This window comes from Pleuronectes platessa, chromosome 19 (genome assembly GCF_947347685.1).
Source record: "Pleuronectes platessa chromosome 19, fPlePla1.1, whole genome shotgun sequence".
NCBI lineage: Eukaryota > Metazoa > Chordata > Actinopteri > Pleuronectiformes > Pleuronectidae > Pleuronectes > Pleuronectes platessa.
In genome coordinates this window covers 16,672,671-16,693,676 of record NC_070644.1, presented here as the reverse complement: position 1 = coordinate 16,693,676, position 21,006 = coordinate 16,672,671, and the positions used below count along the sequence as shown (strand labels likewise).

General features: G+C 40.0%; 1 protein-coding gene across 1 annotated transcript in view; it reads right to left on the bottom strand.

Moving 5' to 3' along the window:
• Window positions 1-5,935: 5,935 nt before the first annotated feature.
• Window positions 5,936-21,006, bottom strand: part of LOC128424828 (5-hydroxytryptamine receptor 4) — a 30,032-nt gene continuing 14,961 nt past the window's right edge. The window contains exon 7 of the mRNA XM_053411235.1: window positions 5,936-7,635. Coding sequence (XP_053267210.1) covers window positions 7,542-7,635 — 94 coding nt within the window. The 3' untranslated portion in view covers window positions 5,936-7,541. The remainder of the gene's footprint in view (window positions 7,636-21,006) is intronic.

Below are 21,006 nucleotides of genomic sequence, written 5' to 3'. Positions count from 1 at the left end.
ACCTGCAGGTAAACTGTTTGCAGAAAAGTTCTTGTAAGTTTCTAAGAATGAAATTCCGAAGTCCAACCTAATAATCTTTTAATAAAGAGCGATAAGAAACTTCAAAGTACTCTCTCGTCTAATACTTTTCAACGTGTATCGTCACATTTCTACTTTGTCGTCAGCCAGTTATTTCGCAACATCAATACACATTTAATCAGACTTAAACTCTTAGATTTTGCCTTAGAGTTGACAAAATAAATGTCAATGAGCATAGTTGGGTTTAAAAAGCTATTGTTACCTAGTGTGTAGACACAGTGATCATAGTAAAATAAAGCATCGTCTGTGACGTTTACTCAGAGCAATGAATGGATTTTAGGTGTTGGGGTCGAGTGTGTGTGTGGGTGTTTGTTTGTGTGTGTGTGAGTGAATCTTTAACACAAAACCTTCAAAAGTGAACCGACTGCACTGAATCAATATTATCCCCGAGCAACTCCGGAGCTTTTTATTGCCGGAGCTCCTCTGATAGCATCACTATCAGCTCAGGTGTACGGCTGCTCAGACCTCAGAGGAATGTTTATGTAGACCTGATGTTCACTAAGCCCAATTTATTACTCAGCTGAAAACAGGTAGTCAGGATTACTTAATGTTTATGAACAGTGATGTGTTCACTTACTCTTTTATGACATGATCTTGGTATAGTAATTTATAATTTCCCCTCTATTGGTGGCTGCAGTCAGGTACATAGATAAGAAAAAATAATAAATAAAGTGCTATCTGTTTATTTTAGTAAAATATATATAGTTTATTATCTTTTAATGTTCATTTTATTAAAAATGTAAGGCTCAGACAAGATTCAAGTGTCGGAAAAGTTTTTGTGTAATATAAACATAAATGAGCTGGTTTTGTATGACAGTCTCACAGAGAGTGTTTGTGTGTGTATGTGTGTTTGTGTGTGTGTGTGTGTGTGTGTGTGTTTGTATGTGTCTGTATGTGTGTGTCCTTGTGTGTATTATATTAGACTGAATGGTGTTATTGTCAGTGTTGGTGTGAACTTGTGACCGTTAACGTCTTTATCTCCCTCTGATACACTCACTTAAGATTGGATTGTGTGGTGGCGGTGGACGTGACATCATCAAAGCAATATAAGATCACAGCCCCCTCCTGCTGATCAAAAACTAATCACGTGACCTTATTGGTTTCTGTCCGGCCTATCACCTTGTTTGATCCCTCGCTCACTCATCCTGCTCCATCTGAGGGAGGGGGGGGGTGGGGGATTACTGCTCTGCCCCTTTAAATCCACCGGCTGCCTCCATCTGTCTGCTCCATAAAGCTCCATCCATCAGTTTCCTGGTTTCAAAGCACGTCAGACGATGGAGAACTCACCCGGAGAGGAGGAGCAGCCTGAACAGGCAACGTCGGCCATCGCTCCCTGACTGGTGCGTCCTCATCCACCACCAGTGTGTTGTGTTCCTCCACACCACTGTGCTCCAGTGTGCACCCTGACTGCATCTTGCTTCTTCCTGCTTCCTCCTGCAAAGCATGACGGGAGCCGCACTCGCCCCCCGCCCCTCTCTCATTCTTTTTTGTGTTTGTGCAGATTGGAGCCAAGTAGAGGGGGAGGGGTGAGAGGAGAAGAGATGGACGGAGGGGGGGGGGGGGGGGGGGGCAATGGCTGTGGATGATGGTTGCTATGGGGATTTTACTCCTGCTAGTGTCTGTGTGTGTGTGTGTGTGTGTGTGTGTGTGTGTGTGTGTGTGTGTGTGCAGAGATTATGTCTCAGGTCACATTTTCAAAATCCACTGTCACTCTGCACCGCTGCTCCCTTTGTGGCTGGTGGAGAACTAAATAGAGCAAAGAAAGAAAAGGAAATGTCAGGAAATGTGAAAATGAATAGACTTGCATTTGTCAGTAGACGTCAATATGCTTCAGACATATTAATATACTATTATAGTAATGTACTCTAGATATTAGACGCACAATTTTAACCGGACTTGTCTGCTAACATGTGAGTGTCAATAACGTCTAAAGATGTTTCACGACATTTGTTCCTGCAGCCATTCCATACCATATGGATAAAAAGTCAAAAAGAGATCAGTCTGATTCTAAATTACGATTCAAACATGATGAGCTCTGATGAGAATTGTCATCCAGCACCTTTTCCCTTTTGAAGGGATTTTAACCTGACTACAGCTCAACCTGGTGCCCGTATTAAGATCCGATCAATCTGTATTTAGCATATTTTAAAGTTTTTCATATGATATATTAAATAGGCCAAGAAAGAAGAAAGAAAACAACCTTCATACTTGTTTTTTCTCCTCAGTCTGTCCAAGACACGGTGTCCCCAGGGGCCCGTCTTCTACTTATTAACTCACTTAGTTGACGGTAAATCTCTTTGCCTGTCAGGAGCGTAAATGTTTAAGGAAGATTACAAAACACACATCCTGCCCAGGTTGTTGTTTTTCATCACACGGATCCTGAAAGGTGAAGATGTGGTTGAAGAGTTGTTAGTGAGGTTAGGTATGAAAAGATCCTCCTGTTGACTCAGCTGCACAAATCAGTGACAGATCCAGTTTTTCAGAACGTGTCTCATGTGAACTGATCATTAGGTTTTTGTTAAATTATTATCAGAAGCACAAACATCTTATATAGAGTCTGTGTCATGCAGGTACATTTTGAAAACAATAGAAAAACAGGATTGATCTTGAACATTGAAAAATACATTCAAACTAAAAATTAGGTCAGGAAATTCATGTTTATTTTTATTTATCAGTTTCATTTTATTTGAGCTCTTGTCTTATTTCACTTGCAGAATTTATGATTAAAGTTCAAATGTTAAATATTCTTCATTATCATTTCTCTTTTTTTTTACTTTGGCATTTTTTCCTCAAAAAAACAGAAACACTTCCTCTGAACTCCCTGCAGCTGAATGGAACTCAGCCATTAGTCAGTCATTAAGCTTTTATTAGCTATAACTGTGGCTTTAATAATAATTAACATAATATACCTCACTGTCTGCTAATGCAGTGAACCCTTGATATACAGGAAGAAATAGTAGTAGTACTAGTAGTATTCATAGGAAGCATTTACAGTCATAGGTCTGACACTTTTGTTCTTCCACATGTATTTTAAAACCAGTTTTGCTGCAGTAATAAAAAAGACCAAACTGTGCTTCAGTGACATCTTGTGGCAGAAGTGTTTCATCACCAAGAAGAGAAAACCCGAGGGGAAGTCGAGGAGGAGCTGTTGTGTCCAATCTCTAAGTTTTTGCAGAATCCTTTGTCCAGAAGGGAAAACGACAACATTGTGTATTTAGAGTTGTCGACTGCTGGGGTTAATGGAGCAAAGGAATCTGTTATATAGAGATGATGGGTGGTCAGTGATGCTCAGGGGGATTGTTGGGTGGGCTCCTATCTTTTTTATCCTTGGTGTTCTTTATTATTTGTACTTTTTGAGTATTTGTATTTGTTTTTTTGTGTGTTTTTTCTTTCATGGAGAATGAGAAACACATGTGATCTTTTTAATCCAAAGTGTTGGCGTAGTAATGATCGCATGGACCTTTTTTTTTACAACTTTCAAAAGTTCACTCACTTGAACAAACAACACAAAGGTTCAGCTTGTTCTCTGTCAAATCTGTTAAAGAAAGAAGTTAGTTGTTGATTTGGTAAATCTACATCTAATCAACCCCCTCAGTTCCAATAAAAACTCAAGTTTTTCCATGATCACCATGTAACGTGTCCAGACTCTGATGTTGACGTCCAACCTTCACAAGGAGAAATGTCATAAATCCCCTGGAATCACATTTTTCAATCCTTAACTAAATTGTTTTTACAACTCTTGAGCTGATTACACTGGATTCACGCTGTCAGATGACTGATTTCCAGCAGCCCATAGAAGGATAAAAAAAACTGGATCTGCAGCTGGTGGAGTTTAAAAATAATTTTATGCTAACTCCAGATGAATCTAAAGCCAAGATCCTTTTAGGAAACCCGCGTCCAGCTCTGAAACTGAGGCAGAGCTGGTGAGATCTTCATGCTTGGTGTTGGAGCTGGGCAGATTTCAAAGGGTTCGCATAGTAATGAATTCCTCCTGTGGGATTCCCCCTGATTGGTTAATGGGCCACAGACTCGGGGTCAGAGCCAATCAAACCAGCAAATGAGCTCAAAGTTATTTTTCAGCCAGGGGAGAGATGATGGGGATAATCGTGTTTGCTGTCACCAAATAGGCTTCCTGATGACGGGCTCGGTGTGTTACCGCCACCTGCCACCGGCAACAATAATAAAGGCTTGTTAAAAAGGGCCCACACAGTGTTATATCATTCTGGTAATACAATTTGAAATCCACTCACCATAAATGGCGAGAATATTTTTTGATTTATTGATTTTTATTATTGTGTCATGCACATTATGTGGCCGACGTAAAACAGGTTATCAAGACATTAATGTTTAGAAAAAGTACAAAACAGAAAGCAAGAAGTCTGGATTAGCAGCATCAACAACAAACTGAACTATTAAAACATTCCGGAAATTTTATCCAAGAATAGGAAACAAAGATGGAAACTTATATGGATTTAAATCAAACATGTATTTCCTTAAATGCAAGTATTTAATCCCTCTATATATATGACATGAACTCAGCAAGGTGGCCACAAATTGAATTGCGGGGGTCGCTGCTTTCACCATGGAATATATTGAAATTTCTTCTTTTATTTCTTAATTTATTTAGAATTTGCAGGTTTAAAAAGTCTTGTCATATTTTAATTTAATTCTTGATACTCTCTTTACTCTGCACGGTAAAAATTTAAATCTCCCAAAATGTCCATATGATCCAGAAATCAATCTGTTTACAGCGTTCTTTGTCAAATTCTCTGTTTATTCATCATTTCCATCACACACAGCAAACACATGAGTTTGGTGAATTATTCAAAGTTGTCACATGTTGTAACAAGACATTCAGATATCTTTCATCTCTGAAGCAGGATATCGAGGCTCCGTCAGAAGAACATTAGTCGTCTCTTGTTCTCTGAGGCTGAGGTGTCGACAGACGCTGAGATAAACCTGCAGATCTCAGTGAGGACAGAGTGGGTTGGTTGGTTTCACGCCTCTGATGTTGTGACAGACAGACACTGAGACCATCACGGTCGGATGCTCAGTGCTTCTTGGCTCATCTCTCCCCGGATGCATCTCTTCATCTCCTCCGACACGTCGATCTGCATCCGCCCACCATGTTTCACCTGTTTCCTATTTCCGTCACCTGAGCTTCCCGACCCACTCACATATATCTGTGTAATGTATATAAACCTGCCACTGTCACCAGCTCCTTATGGGATCATGTGCTTATCTTCCTGTATGGTTTCCTGTGTGACTGCCACCTGAACACAGAGGATGTCAATCAATCTGCCTGTAGGTCTGTTTTTATTATCAAGTCTGTCATTGCATCTACATTTGGATCCACACGTCCTCTGCGAGAGATAATTCTGATCTGTGAACCTTGAGTTAAATCTATTCTTTAACTCTCTTTGGATAAAGTGTATCTAATAATTTGAAAAGTCACCATTGCAGTTATTTATCCAGGTGTTGGAGACTTAACGAAATATTAAAGCTAAGTAAATTTGGCATTTTCCTCCCACGTGGCCTGAAATCAACTTGAGTCACATGTCAGACCTTCTGTGAGTTTGATTTTGAGCTTTACTGCCCCCTAGTGGGCACCAATCAATGAATATTATTACATATATTATATACTGTATATCTGGTTGTTGAAAATTCCTCATTTTATAATTTGTGTTTTGTTTAAACTAGGAAATGAGGATGCACAGAAATGCAGATGAAGTATGAGATTCATATTCCTCCAATATATAATGATTATGTAATATCAATGGGATATTTAGGAGGGAATGTTTAAAGATTGTCGTCAAAGTGAAATAATTGCAAAATAACTTGAGTCTCATTCTCCAAATTCATCTGTCATGTGTTTTTAATTTCAGTGAATTTCAGGTGGTATCAAAAAATGTTTTTATTATAAAAAAAAAGATGACTGAGAAGAGTCAATGTTTAAAGCCATAAATCGACATTACCGTCCTATGAAGCACATCAATCAGTTCATAATGATGAACATGAATTCATTATATATGATTTGATGCTGTGAATTGCAGCTGAAAATGGTCCCAAACATTGACTCAGCTTCATGATGGACAAAAGTAATTTTGGTTTTGATCTTTTCATTGGAAGTGTAATAAATAAGAGGAATATAGAACATCGTTGGAATCATCATCTTAACTTATTTACTCAAATTTAAGAGAAATAAGAAAAAAAGCCAAATGTTACTTAACATTTTCTTTTCTAACCAATTTCCAAATGTATTTATTTTTGGTTTTAACAACACAAATGACTAAATCTTCACATTAATATCATATTATCTGCCAATATATTATCTTGAAATTGTGAGTTAAAAAATTTACAGTTACATTTATTTAAAAATAATCCCCCCCCCCCTCCCCAACAGAGACCCGATGAAGCTGACCAGTATTTGAATTAAAAAAACTCTAAATAAATAAGTTAAATAAATAGCTTTATTTCAATGCTTATGAATAAATGTAAAATATGAATTAAAATACAGTTTTCAGGGGCTTTATGCCCGATACTGTAAACTCTTCTGTACAACCTTGTCGTGGTTGTTTCCATTTGCAGTTTCAGTTTCCACGTGTCAGACCAACAGGAGCGGGAACCATTCGACCTGCAGGTACCGAGCTCTCACATATAACTTCCTACTGGATCATATAACTTTAGATTTTTTCATGCACTTCATAAAACATCTGCATTTGAAGACGCTGCTCATTTCAGAATTCTTTCAGATTCTGCTCGACTGTACGTTCAGTGCTTTGTAACAAACTTAACAGAGAAAATCTTCACGAGTCATGGTTGCTTCCTGCAGGATGAAGATGATGTTCAGACTAGTTTTGTAAAAATGTCCATGTTTACACAGGAGGATGTGACCAACACACTTTAAAACTTTCAACTCACAGTAAGTGCAACGTTACTTTGTGCCGTGGAAAGTGTTTCATCACAGTTAAAGTTTTAACGATTTTATAATAAAGCGACTTTTCCGTGTTTTCTGTTGGATACAAATAGGAATGTTCATTTTTGATGATGCATCCAGCCGCTGGAGTGTTGAAGAGTCCCGGTGAAGACGAGTGTCGCTGGTAAGAATGTACGAATGGTGTAAAAACACTTGTTGCTGTCATTGGTGTGAACCGGCGCCAGTTGCTCTCTGGGTTGAGCTGTGGTAGATTCCTGGACCTGTGACTTGAGCTTTACATCCTATGATCCAGATGTTGGATTGAGAACAGATGTGTGTTTCAGTCCATGAACACGAGCTTTCTAGAAACAACACTCCTGCACCAGTGTGCTTCACTCGTCTCCTCTGGAGAGTCGAACACTTGTGCCACTGACCCTCGAATTTCCCCGGACGACATCACCATACATGACGTCAGAGCTCGGAGTGAGAATCCAGCATAGCAGAGGATCCTAATCAGCTGATTATATCACAGCTCCCCAACTCGTCCTCATTGTCCCCCAACAGAGTCCTGGGACTCGTGCTCGTTCGCCAGTATCGTCTGCCCGTTGTCACTGTAGCTCCGGTTCGGCAGGAAGGACAATCTGAAAAGGGAGACGCAGAATTCTTTAGGGAAGTCTTAAAGGAGACATGAGAAGCTTAAAGAGACAGCAGCTAAAACCAAGTGTTTCAGACAGAGGCTGAAAAGAGGAGCTGCAGCAATGGGAAGTGGTTGTGATATTAGATATGATAATAGATTGATGCATAGAACATTTTTCAAAGAAAAGGTCATCTGACATGAAGGAGACACAACAGCAGATCATCCTGTAGAATTTTCTGCTCACTATAGATTGAAATGTCACCATGTCAACACGTCTTATATCATGGAGACATAATTAAGGATACATCCATATACATGTCATATCTATTCAAAGATATCATGATTAAAATAGACTTAATACCACGATTTATCAACTTTAAGAAACACTTGAAAAGGTCAAAGGTCGGAGTTTCTGTGGCAGGATCGGTGGGAATAGAAGAAGAAGGAGGAGGCATGGGAAATGAGACAAGAATGACTGGGAACCACTGTCGACATTCTTCTCAAAGTAGGTAGCAAACTCTACTGCAAAGAGAGGAGGAAGAGGAGGAGGAGGAGGAGGAGGAGGAGGAGGAGGAGAAGGAGGAGGTGGAGGGAGCCAGGAGAAACAAGTGGTCCTGAAGGATGGAAACAAATCATAGTTTAATGTTGCAAAAGGAATTTATTTTTACAGCGATAGTTTATTGAAAGAACAAATATCAAATATGAAAAGGGTAAATATTTAGTGATTTAGTGAGTGTGTCGTGTATTTTCTCAGATCTGTTGTTGATGTTCGTTCATGATGCTCTGGCAGCCATGAAAGTTTCTGAGGACCACAGAAACAAATTAACCATAAAGAGTGATATGGAACCAATGCAGCGATATTATATTATTTTTCCTATAGAAACTAGAGATTTTGCAAATGTTACACAGATGCATATGTATAACTTGTATTTTTCTTCTATACATTTCCTTTTAAACAACATAACAACCTCATCAAACTTCTACATAAACCGACTTAGACTGAGCAAATAATCCAATTTTTTTGTGCAAACCTATGAACGGATGTATGCTTTTCTGCCCCCTGCAGGAGAAATAAGGGCTTAACCTCTCTTTCTTTCTTCCTCCTCTTCTTATTGGAGACCTTATCTTTTATTAAACTGATTAAAAATCTGAAAAAAAGATTTTAAGAGATAGTTGCACACTTCTCCTCAATCATGGCAGCTTTTAGAAAACCCTTGAAACACAAATTTCTCATCATTGGAGAAATGGATTTTGAAGTGTAAACACATTTGAAGTCACACTGAGTTACATCTTGTCGCTAATGAGTCTTTACACCGGAATGTCTTTGCTTTGTAAATTAACATTCACGCCAGTTTACACTGTGTCATCTGGGCCATGGGGGCAGATAAACACAAATGTCCTGTAACTTCTCCTCTTCTGTTTTGTGTATTTTCTGTGGAGGGGACTCTGTTTACTGTCCAAACACAGCGCTGCCTGTCTGTCCGTCACACAGGCATGCTCTGGGATTCCCAACCTCCTCCAGCCAGAGGGGCGGGGGGGGGGGGGATCTGTGCTAATACAACACCAGCCTGAAAATACTGAGGAGGAAACTCAGGGAAAGCGGATTACAAACAAACATGGAATGAATCTAAGGTCGTTGCGTTGGCAAATATGTTTTTGGAGGAAATGTTGTTCTCACCCTGGAAACATTATGTTCCAACGCAGGATGTGCAGAAGCCGCAGAGGTTGACAATGCAATGGGCTGTTGGGGCTTTGACAGAGGGAGACCAGGGTTCTTTATCCCGATTGAAATCGATTAGACGATGAGAGAAGTTCCACAAAGGCCGGAAGCAGGAAAAAAGTCTCCACATTCCGCTTTGTGAAGTCAGTGTTGACTCTGACTCATATTGACTTGATTTCTTACCTCCCTGAAACCAGCATGAAAATCCAGAGACATTCTTTTGTTCGTGCACGACCATTTTGAAGCCTTGATTGTGTCATCTTGCTTTTTCGAAACCAGAAGTAACCATATTGGAACCTGACCTACTACACCTGCCACCTGCTCCCACTGGATGATACTGGCTGTCAATCTCACGCCCCCCAATACATACAGTGCTTTATCATATTTGACTTTAAATGGGACCGTAATTTACTAAATGAACATGCTGTAGTGGAGAAGAATAGCAAACTCCTTATAGGAACATTTTATAAATCAAGTAAGAATTGATATCATTTTCTCAGACGTCTATAGAAATTGACCTGTGCCGAATACAGGATTCAGTCTATTCCACAATTTATATTTACAGGTCATGGTTTCACTTGAACACTTCTCTGGTGGAGGTCGAAGTTACGTAAACCCAGATGTCATGTCCTGGTTTTCACACGCACAAGTACGCTGGGTTTATTATTAATCTGGTTGATTAACAGGAACGGTCCACATTAATAAACCAACCAGGCTAAAGATAGTTTCACATCTCTAGTCCCATGATACATGTTACATAGTTGCCCTAATAGATATATAAAATTAAAACAGCTACTGGAAGGAGAGATCCTACACGAGTGTTCTTCTTCTCGAGTCAGAAAAAGTCGAACGCCGGCAGCCGGGTCTCGAGTCCACAAAGAATCTCTGCCAAAAACAGCTGGTCCTACTGCCTTGAGGAAGATGAGAAGTGATTGAGTTTATTTTAATTGAATTGTCATGCACAAATCCCTTAAACAGATCCTCCTCCAACAGGACTTTGTTTTTTCATCTATTGCTCCTCATGAGGCAAAAACAAACCCCCCCCGCTTATCCCAGAGATCTGAGCCCCACGGCCGGCATTACGCGAAGACTACATGCGGCGTCTTTGTGGGATCTGGATGAAAATCACATTAATTCAGTCATAAGCAGAGTCATGCCTATTTGGCATCATTAAATTAATACTTTCATATTTTCGGGGGGGCAGTGGATTGGACCCGTTCTCATCCCGCAGCTTTGAGACGGATCTGCAGCTCGACCAAAAGCACCAACATACCAGCGACAGAGCCGAGATGATGTTTGTGTTTCTTATCTTTTTACAGATCCTTTCACATTCAGTTGAGGTACAGGTCACGTCGCTGGACCTACATATATGGTGTTGTTCAAAATCCAAACAGCAACGTGATATTCTTCGATCTCAAGGCCCCGACAAAGATGTTTTGATTTGACATATCAGCTCTTTAACCACAGGCTTCATCTGTAGCATTCATAACTTCAGACGTCCCATACATTCCCATATTTAAAAACAAATATGGGGGTGAAGGGAGAGTTGGAACTTTCCCACATGTTTAAATCAAATCTTATAACATCAGTTTTAAGAACAGGGCTAACCGACTGTCCGTAGATAGTTCAGTGGTTTAACTCCCACCAGATCTTTCCCTCCCGTGTCTCCTCTACTCTGCTTCGCTGTCGGCTCCTTCACAGAAAGGGGGAAAGATTTTTTCCTTCCCACCATTTGTTTTGTGAGGCTATGTCAGATGTCAATTACTATTCATTGCATATTCATTTCTGAATGTTTTTCCCTCAAGGCCCACGGAAGTCTCGATCCTACATTATCACCGTACATATCTTAATACAGATTATAACCCCAAATAACACAAAAGTACATATTACAAAAGCAACTGTATCTAATATCATTTTGTAAGTAAAGTGTTTGCATGTTTTCTGTCAAGGTAAAAGTCTTGGGTACAATCCTTAAAGGCACAAAACTACAGGAAATCTGGAAAATAAAATATATTATTGCACCACCACTTCCAGTAAATTCCCTCCATCCCTCCCAGTTTCCCGTCAAACATTTGCTAAACTAAATCTGATGTCTAACCACAAGCTTACAGAGAGATGGACACGAGATAGAAGGAGAGGTTTGTGTTCCTTTCATTTCACGCCAATATATTTTCGGGGACATTAAATAATCAAATTAAATAATTAAATTTCATGGTATCTCCTCCGTTTTTACAGGAGCTGAAGATGTGAGGAGGGATTTTGATGATGGGGGTGGGAGATGAGGCAGATTTTCCTCCATAGGACCACTGGGAAGCAGGATGTGGTGGTGGCGCTAACCTGGACATGGCGATGGTTACATCGACGAATCCCTCTGTTGGTTGGGCTGATCATTTTGACCAATTTTACCTTTAATTACTACGTGTGTGTACTTTACCATAACCAATAAATTTGTTTTACATACTTTTTACTCAAATAGATAAATAATTTTCCAGTCCTCACACATTCCTCAGTGCTCGTGTCTACACACACACACACACACACACACACACAAACACACACACACATACATACACACACACACACACACAGAAAGAGAACAACACTTGGACGGCTCCGGCACTCGAAGGGAAATTCATCTGCTAATTGGCACAAAAGTGGGGATTCATTCTGGAAACTGGGGCAGTGAAGCCTGAGTGTTTCCAGTCTGTGACAAATATGTTGGACACATCAACATCAACACTCTATGAATGATAGAGTTCTAAAGATGGATTCCTCGATCGCGTAGTGTTTATAATGGAGAGATGGGGAGATTTGTTATTGGTCGGGAGCATCTGACCCGTACTGAGGCAGAAGTGTGAGGAAGGAAGTGGAGACAAGTTGTCCTTCTTTATATACAGTCTATGCTCCGCTATAATGATTTGTTTTTATTTTGGACACTAGACTAAAGTATAATACAGGCCATGCACTCGGGCAGATTATTAATACATTGCACTCTTTTAGAGACCCACATTTCTTCTCACATTCTGGCCCAACTCATTTCAGAGGCAGACGTTTCCTAAAAAAAAACTTGTGTCCAAATTAAAGCGTCTCGTCGCTCAGATGGCACAGAACCATCGAGGGGCTCAGCAGAGCATGAACAGACTGAGAGAGACTGAGCATTCATGCATTCATCCATAAAAATACAACAAAAACCAACAGTTCTAATAGTTACTCTCATTATTAAGATGATAGTTCTGTGATTATTTAGTGAATTTGCGAAGCCTCATGCAAAAAGCTCATCAAATCGACATTTAAAGAGACAAAGTGACAGAAGATGACGAGGATTCAATCCTCTTCTGACAAGACGCTCGACGGGGAAATGAGAAAACACTTGTAGGTGTCGAAGCTCCACAAAGATGCACTCAGGTGGAAAGAGAGGCCGGATGAAAATTAGAGCTCTGGCACAAACGCTCCTTTGACAATAAACACAGACGCTGACCGACTGAGCCACAAACGCCACACTGGCGTCCTGTGGCCCCTTTAGGAGCATGAACTGGGTTTCTGGGACACACAATCCTCTGAGCTGCATGTTCGGTTTTCTGGTGTTTGTGTGAGAGGAGAGATTCTGCAGAAAGAAATCCTCCACAATTCAAAAACGAGCACAGTGTTGATAACACAGTTTCATTAGCCTCGCTCTGTTTTATGTTGACTTTGTAATTCGATCAGGTGAAATCAAGCGTTTGTTCCTTAATAATTACAGTTTGTTACAAATCCACTCATGAGTCTCTAAAATTAATCTTTCACTTTATGATATGTTTAAAATAACACACTAATTGCAATGTCTCATGAAATGAAAACAAAAAACAAATGCAATGATACTTTATAAGGCTACACACGTCACTGGGAAGAGATCAGTTGAGTTAATGAATTGTTTTCCTTATGCTACATTCCAAAATGAAACCAAGTAGATGTGAAATGTGTTTCAGTGCAGACTCCCATCATGCACCAGGTCCAGAAGAACTTCCTCTGTCCAAGCAGAGCTCGTTTTTTTTGTTAGAGCAGAATGAAAATGATCTCATCTGACGGAGTTTTGGACACATTGAAGTTTAACCAGCTCACTTCCTGCTCGAAGATTGTATGTACACTATGTGTGTGTGTGTGTGTGTGTGTGTGTGTGTGTGTGTGTGTGTGTGTGTGAGTGGACATCAAATTGAAAGATATTAACCTCACATCACTTTTCCTTTTGATGAAATCGTGTCCGCTCATTGAACCGAACTTTATCTTGTGACTACATTTCTTTCATAGAGAACATGATTTTGTGAATTAAATACAGCAGCGTCGCATATTTCAACCTTTTCTGATCCATCTATATTTTTTGTTTTTAATAAAATATAAATCAGAGCCTCGTGGACTTTTTTAAACTTTATTAACTGATCACTAGTAACCATTTTCTGAGGTGAATTAAAGGTTTTCAACCAGAAAATCTACTTGAAAAACAGATTTAAAAGGAGAACTGGTTCGATTTAGTCAAATCATCACAGTGAATACTATGATGACTTCATTTGATGGTCAGGACTATGAAACCCTTAGGAAATTGTAAACACACTTGCAGTTAATGGGCGAAAATACAAATCATGAAGTCATCTCTAAGGTATTAAATGAAAGTTTAGATATGTGTGTGTAGTTATTGAGTCTTAACCATGAAGCTCCTCCAGCTGGGATTCAGTCAGCTCCTCTGATTGATTCAGAAATCCAATCTCTATAATCATTCATACCAGAATGTGACGGCTGTTTTCATTTAATAGAAACTCAATTAAGATGAAGTAGTGGACAGGCAGAGTGGTCCAAGGTGAAACCTGGCCGTGTGGAATGAGCTCTGCGCACTAGAGAGCGATCACTAACGTAAACCTCAGACAAAATACAACCAAGCAATTTTTCAGTCAAACACATTTAACCACACGACTTTCTTATTTTGCTAAATAAATATAAAAAACGAAATATTGAGTTTGTCTAAAGCTCCAGTTTCACAACACAAAAAATATAATTTGGTCTTTTTCTTTTTCTAATCGCCTTTCCCAGTTTGCACCAGTGTTCCAGAGGCACGATACACTAGAATGTATCAGTAACTTTGTTGAAGGCTGTCAGATGATTAGTAATTCAATGATGTCTTATCAGTTGAGTACATTATAGTGACCCGGTTGATGACTCATCTGAAAGTCTTCATCATTTCCTCCTACCTGCCTGCTGTTTCTATGGAAATGCAAAAGAAACTGAAGGCAATAACTGAATAAAAAAATGAACTGAACCTTGTGAGAGAGCGAGACGTCGCAGAAACACAACATCAAACTTCTCAGAGGAATTTAAAGAACTAAAAGGGAACATCAGTCGCATCCTCATACTGACACAGTGTAATGAGAGAAGTATGACACATGCTGGTCAGATCTGTGAAGAGACCCGGTTCAGCCTCGTCCTCCATGTCTGCATCATCTCGTGTGTCAGCCATGTCTTATCATTTTAAACTGTCAGGTCATCTAAAATATATTATGCCTAAACTTGACTTACACTAGAGAACTGATCTCTGGGAATCATCAAACTTTATCTTCACGTTAAAGATTTCCATTACCTTAAACTTGAGAAGAAGTGTGGCCAGTCAAAGATAGTTACTGTTTGGGTCTGGCTTGGCGAGCTTTAGGCTACATGCTATGCTAACACGCTCAAAATGCTCAAAACACACTATTGAAAACATCACAAGGATTATTTTATATTAAATTTCTCCCAGTAAATAACATTCGGCTAAATCTAACACACTGAACTTTTGACCTCAGGTGACAAACGGACACATTGTGCAGCTCGTCGAACCACTCAGGAAATCAGATTTAACTTTTAGTGGGATATCAGAGGGGAATCTATTTAGACATGTGACCCAATTCCACTCAAAGGTTTTATCTGGACTCAAAAGCAGCAGTTTAGTCACAGAGGTCATCACCTTGAATCTAATTTTTTCACATGTCCTTATATGTGGAGATTCCTAGAAGAACTTCTTTACCGATTTATATAACTGTACGTTTTACAAGATTTCAAACACACACACACACACACACACACACACACACACACACACACACACACACACACACACACACACACACACACACACACACACACACACACACACACACACCCATGCATGCAGAAACACGGGGCAGTAAAGTCGTATTTAATGCCTGCCGTGCGGGGAGAGGCTACTGAAGCTCTAACTGAGAACTCAACCTCTGAACAGTTCCCAAAGAAACGATTTAACCGAATTGAACTGAATTAAATCCTCATCGCTCCTTTGGGGGAAAGTTGCTCTGCAGAGGGAATTTAAAGTAAAAACACATGATGATCAGAACAATGGAAGTAAATGAAACAAACAAATCCTAAGAACGCCTGAACCTCATCCCCGAATTTAATATCATCTCTGCACAATGTACACACGCTCAGCGCCCGCGCTCAGGTCAGATTTAGACTGAGCCCGTCTATCTTCGGTATCAGGCGGGAGACCTTCACTTTCCTCTTCTTTGTGCAGACGGAGAAATGTGAAGTATGTGATTCACCCGAAGCGACGGCGAGGTCAGCGGTTAAAGATTGACTAGAGATTTCTGCATTGGCCACTGGAACTCAATTGCACTGTTGTAAAGTTGGACATATGCTCTCCAGTGACATATGGGAGTCCGGTGACACAAGTCACACATACTACATGTACACAAACACACCTCTAACGCACACAAACTGCTCCTGTTACATATACTGGACGGCCGTCATTCTGTTCCCAGCAGGTTTATGAACCAGGGCAACAAAAATGACAGGAATGAAAATATGATAGAAACAAAACGACAGGAAATAATGTGAAAACATAAGGGTTTATCAATAGCAAGAGATTGATACTCCAGAGAATTGGCAGCTCATGTAAAAAAGAAATAAAACAGGTTATTGTCAGTTATTGACCATAGATTTTATACAAAGATGGACGACGTGACGGCTCCCCGAAAGTGAAGCCAAAGTGTCTCGATCGCCCCCTGGTGGCTGGCTGCAGAATAGGTCATAAACCCCACCTTCTCCATGTAAAGGCTCATTTATTCTTCTTTTACGTCAAATATAAATATATATGTACGACCTCACTCCGCTCCACACTCGTTACTGATCAGACTGTTTCCCCAAATGATGTGGGCGCTCGTATCTGGGATATTTTGGCTTCATCTCTGGAAAGTGGAAGAGAGGAAGTGGAGATGCGTCGTCAAAGAAAGCAACTTTTCCAGTATCTGTTTCTAGACGCAATCACACGATGTGTTGTTCGTGACAAGAACTGGAAAAACAAGGCACAGTAAACCAGTCTTTGGTGGTGCCGAGCGAAGCCTGAGCTCGAGGAGCGATGGGAAGCTGCGATAGCACAGAGTCCTCGGAAGCCCCATCAGAGGAGGCCTGGCAGGAGATCTGATACAAAAGTTCAATCGAAATGTTTCAGCACAGAAATAAAGTTAGGACTTATTTCCCAGCTCCTTCTCTCTATCGGGCCGACAGTCATCTGAGGTGAAGTCCTGCAGGAGATCAGGCCCACGATCACTTTCTTTTGACGATTCTGTGAGATCAACTCCTGTATGTGCCTTATTTTCCATATTTTTTTAATTCTTTATCCCAGATACATGACAGTCATGTTGCCCTATATTAGTCATTTAACATTTGTTGTGTACAATTGAACATTTTAGCCTCAAGCTCTGAATAGAAATAATTGGATTCCTGAATGAGGAACCATCTTCACGATTCGTTTTCCTCCTTTGGAAAACAATCTCTATTTCCTGTCTATTGTTACCACTGTACTTTAGTTCATCTACTAGCAGGAAAAGGATGCTCTTTCTTTTCTATCTTGTTGTCTTCCATTTTGCCAGGACATTTACAGGTTGTAACTATAACACAGAGAATGATAATGTAGGATAAAGGCTGTTTTAGAACTAATCTAGCTCTTATTTTGAGGCTGAGTTTCAAGTCGGTGAAGTGACACCCAGAAGCTCCTCACTGCCCCAAAATCCTATTTACAGAGAAGACACAAAGCCCTCTCAGAAAATAGACTGCCGCCTTAACTGAATTTCATGGAGCTGATCTGCCCAGGTGGGTCCTTTCTCCGGTTCAATTTGTCACAGAGGAAACAAGTTTCCAATCACAGAGAAGCGAGGCCACAGAGAGATGAAGAGACCGAGGGACAGTTTCATTTAGAATCACAGAAGAGTTCAGGAAACTGAGGAGGAAGTGGCACGACAGCAGCTGATGTCCACAACGAAAAGTGGAACAGGAACCAATCGGTCTGGGTTTTGGATTATTTGAATATCTTGCTTATTATTTAGATATAACAGACTTTCATGCTTTATTCTCCTGCTTATTTTTTTGCGTTTTTAGCGGTCTATAAAAAAGAGGTAATAGTAATAATCAACATTGATAAGTAGCATATTAGAAGTTAAGAGAAATTAAATGTGATTATAGAACAAGACAAACCTTTCAAGTCAATGTTCAACAAAAAAGAATCAAAGAAATAAGAGATGAAGTAAAAAAAAAGAAATAGAGCGAGGAGAGAGGAGCAGCTGGAGAATTTCAGGGTTCAATCAAACAATAATAAATCATACAGGTCTCATAATAAATCACAACCTGGAGTGTTTACACTTCTCCCGCCTGTCTGTCTAAACCAAGTGTCTGGTCAATAAAACATGTTTCCACCGGTGTTCTGCTTCACATCCACACAGGTGCAAAAAGTCTCACTAGTATATCAGAGGGTTGCTAAACTGATTTAGTGTATTGTATTTCTCTAAAACAAATTCTGAGAACTGATAAAAACAAAACAAAACACAAAGCTCTGCCCATAATATTCTGGAGTGACCCTTTAGTGCAGCCCAACAATCAATGTAATTATTATGATTCATATCATTTTCCTCGACATCACTTCCCCACATGGAGCCGAACGTTTTTATCTTATCTCAATCATCCAAACGTTCAAACTGTAATAAAAACAATATTCACACACAGATAACTTTGCTTTGGCTTGGCTGCCAGAATCACACAAACAGGCCCAGTGACTGATAACAGCGACCGCCGCTCGGCTGTATTCAAGGAATTCAACCGGACGCGTGATGAAAGTGAAACCAGGACAGATCCCACTGAACCTGATAAACTGCTACAGGAAGAGTTTGACATTCAGAGTTATGGCTTGTTATTGGAAAGGTTTTTTTAATATAAGAACTATAGGTTCACCGCTTTTCCAAAGTTCAACCTTTTATTGTTCATTTTTTTGCCCGTACAAGGTAGCCTGCTCATGTTTGATCCAGAATGTGATTTGTGCACATTAAGCCCACTTAAATAGCACCTTTCACTCTCGCTCAACTCACTCCAGTGCTTTTTATTTTTGGGCTGAACCTCACACGTCCTGCCCACGCTGGTTTGGGTCCTGATGTCAGCTGCTTGGAAAGAAGTGGACGTGACAGAGCTGAGATAACCACAGAGAATGTACAGACGAGCAGAGAGGAGATTAAACTCGTGAGACTCTAAAGTCAAGGTTTCAGATGACTGGGTTAATAATGAAGAGAGAGAGAGAGAGTTCAATCACTGCCTGAGATTTATTAGAAAGGACGTGTTTATCGGGAGCTGGATGTTTACATTCTGTTAATCTATTCACTTTCTGGCTGAGAATTAGATTCAAAAGATTGATTCTTCTCGTATGTCTTCATTCTAAATGTTAATCCTCCTCGTTCATCAGTCTTCTGGTCTAACTCTCGGTAATAAAGTGAAGAAACATATTTTCCAAAATCCCAAACTATTCCTCAATTATGACATCTGGACCTTGGCTTAAGGGAGATGGATCTTATGGCTCCGTTACTTTTGTCCTTTCTTTTCTGGTATCTTTTAAATCTTATCTCCAAGAAGAAAAGGGCTGTATAATTAAATAGAAGTTTCTTATAATGATCATTTTTAATTTAAATACTTAGGAATGAAGAAAAATCTGTGAATTCATGACTGTGACGCATGAGTTTCATAAGTTAAGCTTCACTACCAACAGTGAACATGATGTCTTGGTTTTGGTTTTTATTCAATACCCCACACTCCTGTAAGTGTTTGAGATTGTGTTGACAAAAGTGTTGTTCATCTCCGAGGAGTCGGCTGCACACCATCCGATTCATGTGGCCATTAGCTTTCAGACAGAACACGGTAGAACAGAGCATCTCCTGTCTGTAGCAACACAAGGACACACGGGACGGTGCCACTGTATTTACTCAACAGCTTGAACCTGTTTGAGATGCTTCAGTTTCTTCCTCCTTCAACAGTGGGCACAACACAAGCTCTTTGTTTTGACTCTAATCACAAACAAGTGTCTACTATCCACTGCAACTGTGTGTGTGCGTGTGTTTGTGCGTGTGTCTGTGTTGTCAGGACAATAATATTATTATTATGAATCTTTCAATCATTCCATCTCTATAAATTAATTTGTTTGTTTGCAAATGTTTGCAAATTGTACTGGCTACAAATTTGAAGTGGCAAAAAATTGGTTGACTTGAGGAAGAGACATTTTGCCTCCATTATTTACAGCTGAACGAGATATTAAGGAGGATCTTTTTAAACTAACATTTGGAGAAGCAGCAGTAAACTGCAGATTTTCTGCTGTTCTGAATTTAGTTACAGACATTATAAACAAATATTCCTTTTTCAGAGCCAAGTTGTACAAATGTAGAAGACACTTTGTTGTATCTTCCATAAAAAACACAATAACAACACTCGTACACACACACACACACACACACACACACGCCACCTGCCCACAGACATGGTCTCGACGCAGCCGGAGCTCCCTGACAGAAACAATTCGACAGGATTCCTCCAGTCATTCCATTTTTTTCAGTCGTAAGATGATCGTGTGAATCTGTTTTCTGTCCAACAGATTTCGAGACAGGATATCTGATCGGAGCTAAGACTGTTTGTCTTTCTGTTTCCTACACACACAGACAGGAAGTCCCCGAAAAATGCACACAGACTGCAAAACACATCACTGAAACCCCTTCGCGCAGACACACACATGCACAGACCTAACACCACAGAAGTAACGGCTAAAGAAGAAGAGAATGGTGCACATTAAGCATTAAAGTCTGCGTTTATATGTTTGTATATATTCCCACTGTGTGTGTTGTACACAAAGGTGTGAGACAATCACAATTTATCACACCACAGTCTCACTCACATCCCTCAGCCTGTGTATATTCTGTATGAAATAAATTATCAGCTGTGTGTGTGTGTGTGTGTGTGTATTTGTGTGTGTGTGCCTGTGTGTGTGTGTGTGTGTGTGTGTGTGAGTGTGTTTGTGTGTGTGTGATCGTTATTGTTTCTATCCGGAGGCGGAGTACTTGTGTTAAAGTTAAACAGTGCAGACGCAAGCAGGTCACCTCCTCCATCATCCTCCGCACTCGAAGGAGCACAAACACAAGCATCAGCGAAAGCACCATCATTAACCCACTTTAACGGAGAAAAGACTGTTGGACTATTATGGGATATTAATACATTAGAATTCCATTAAATATGCCAATCTGTACAAATTTGGAAAAATTCGATGTATTCCACCAGAACTTTTCTACTCGTTCAACACCTCAGATGACTCGACGCTCAGAA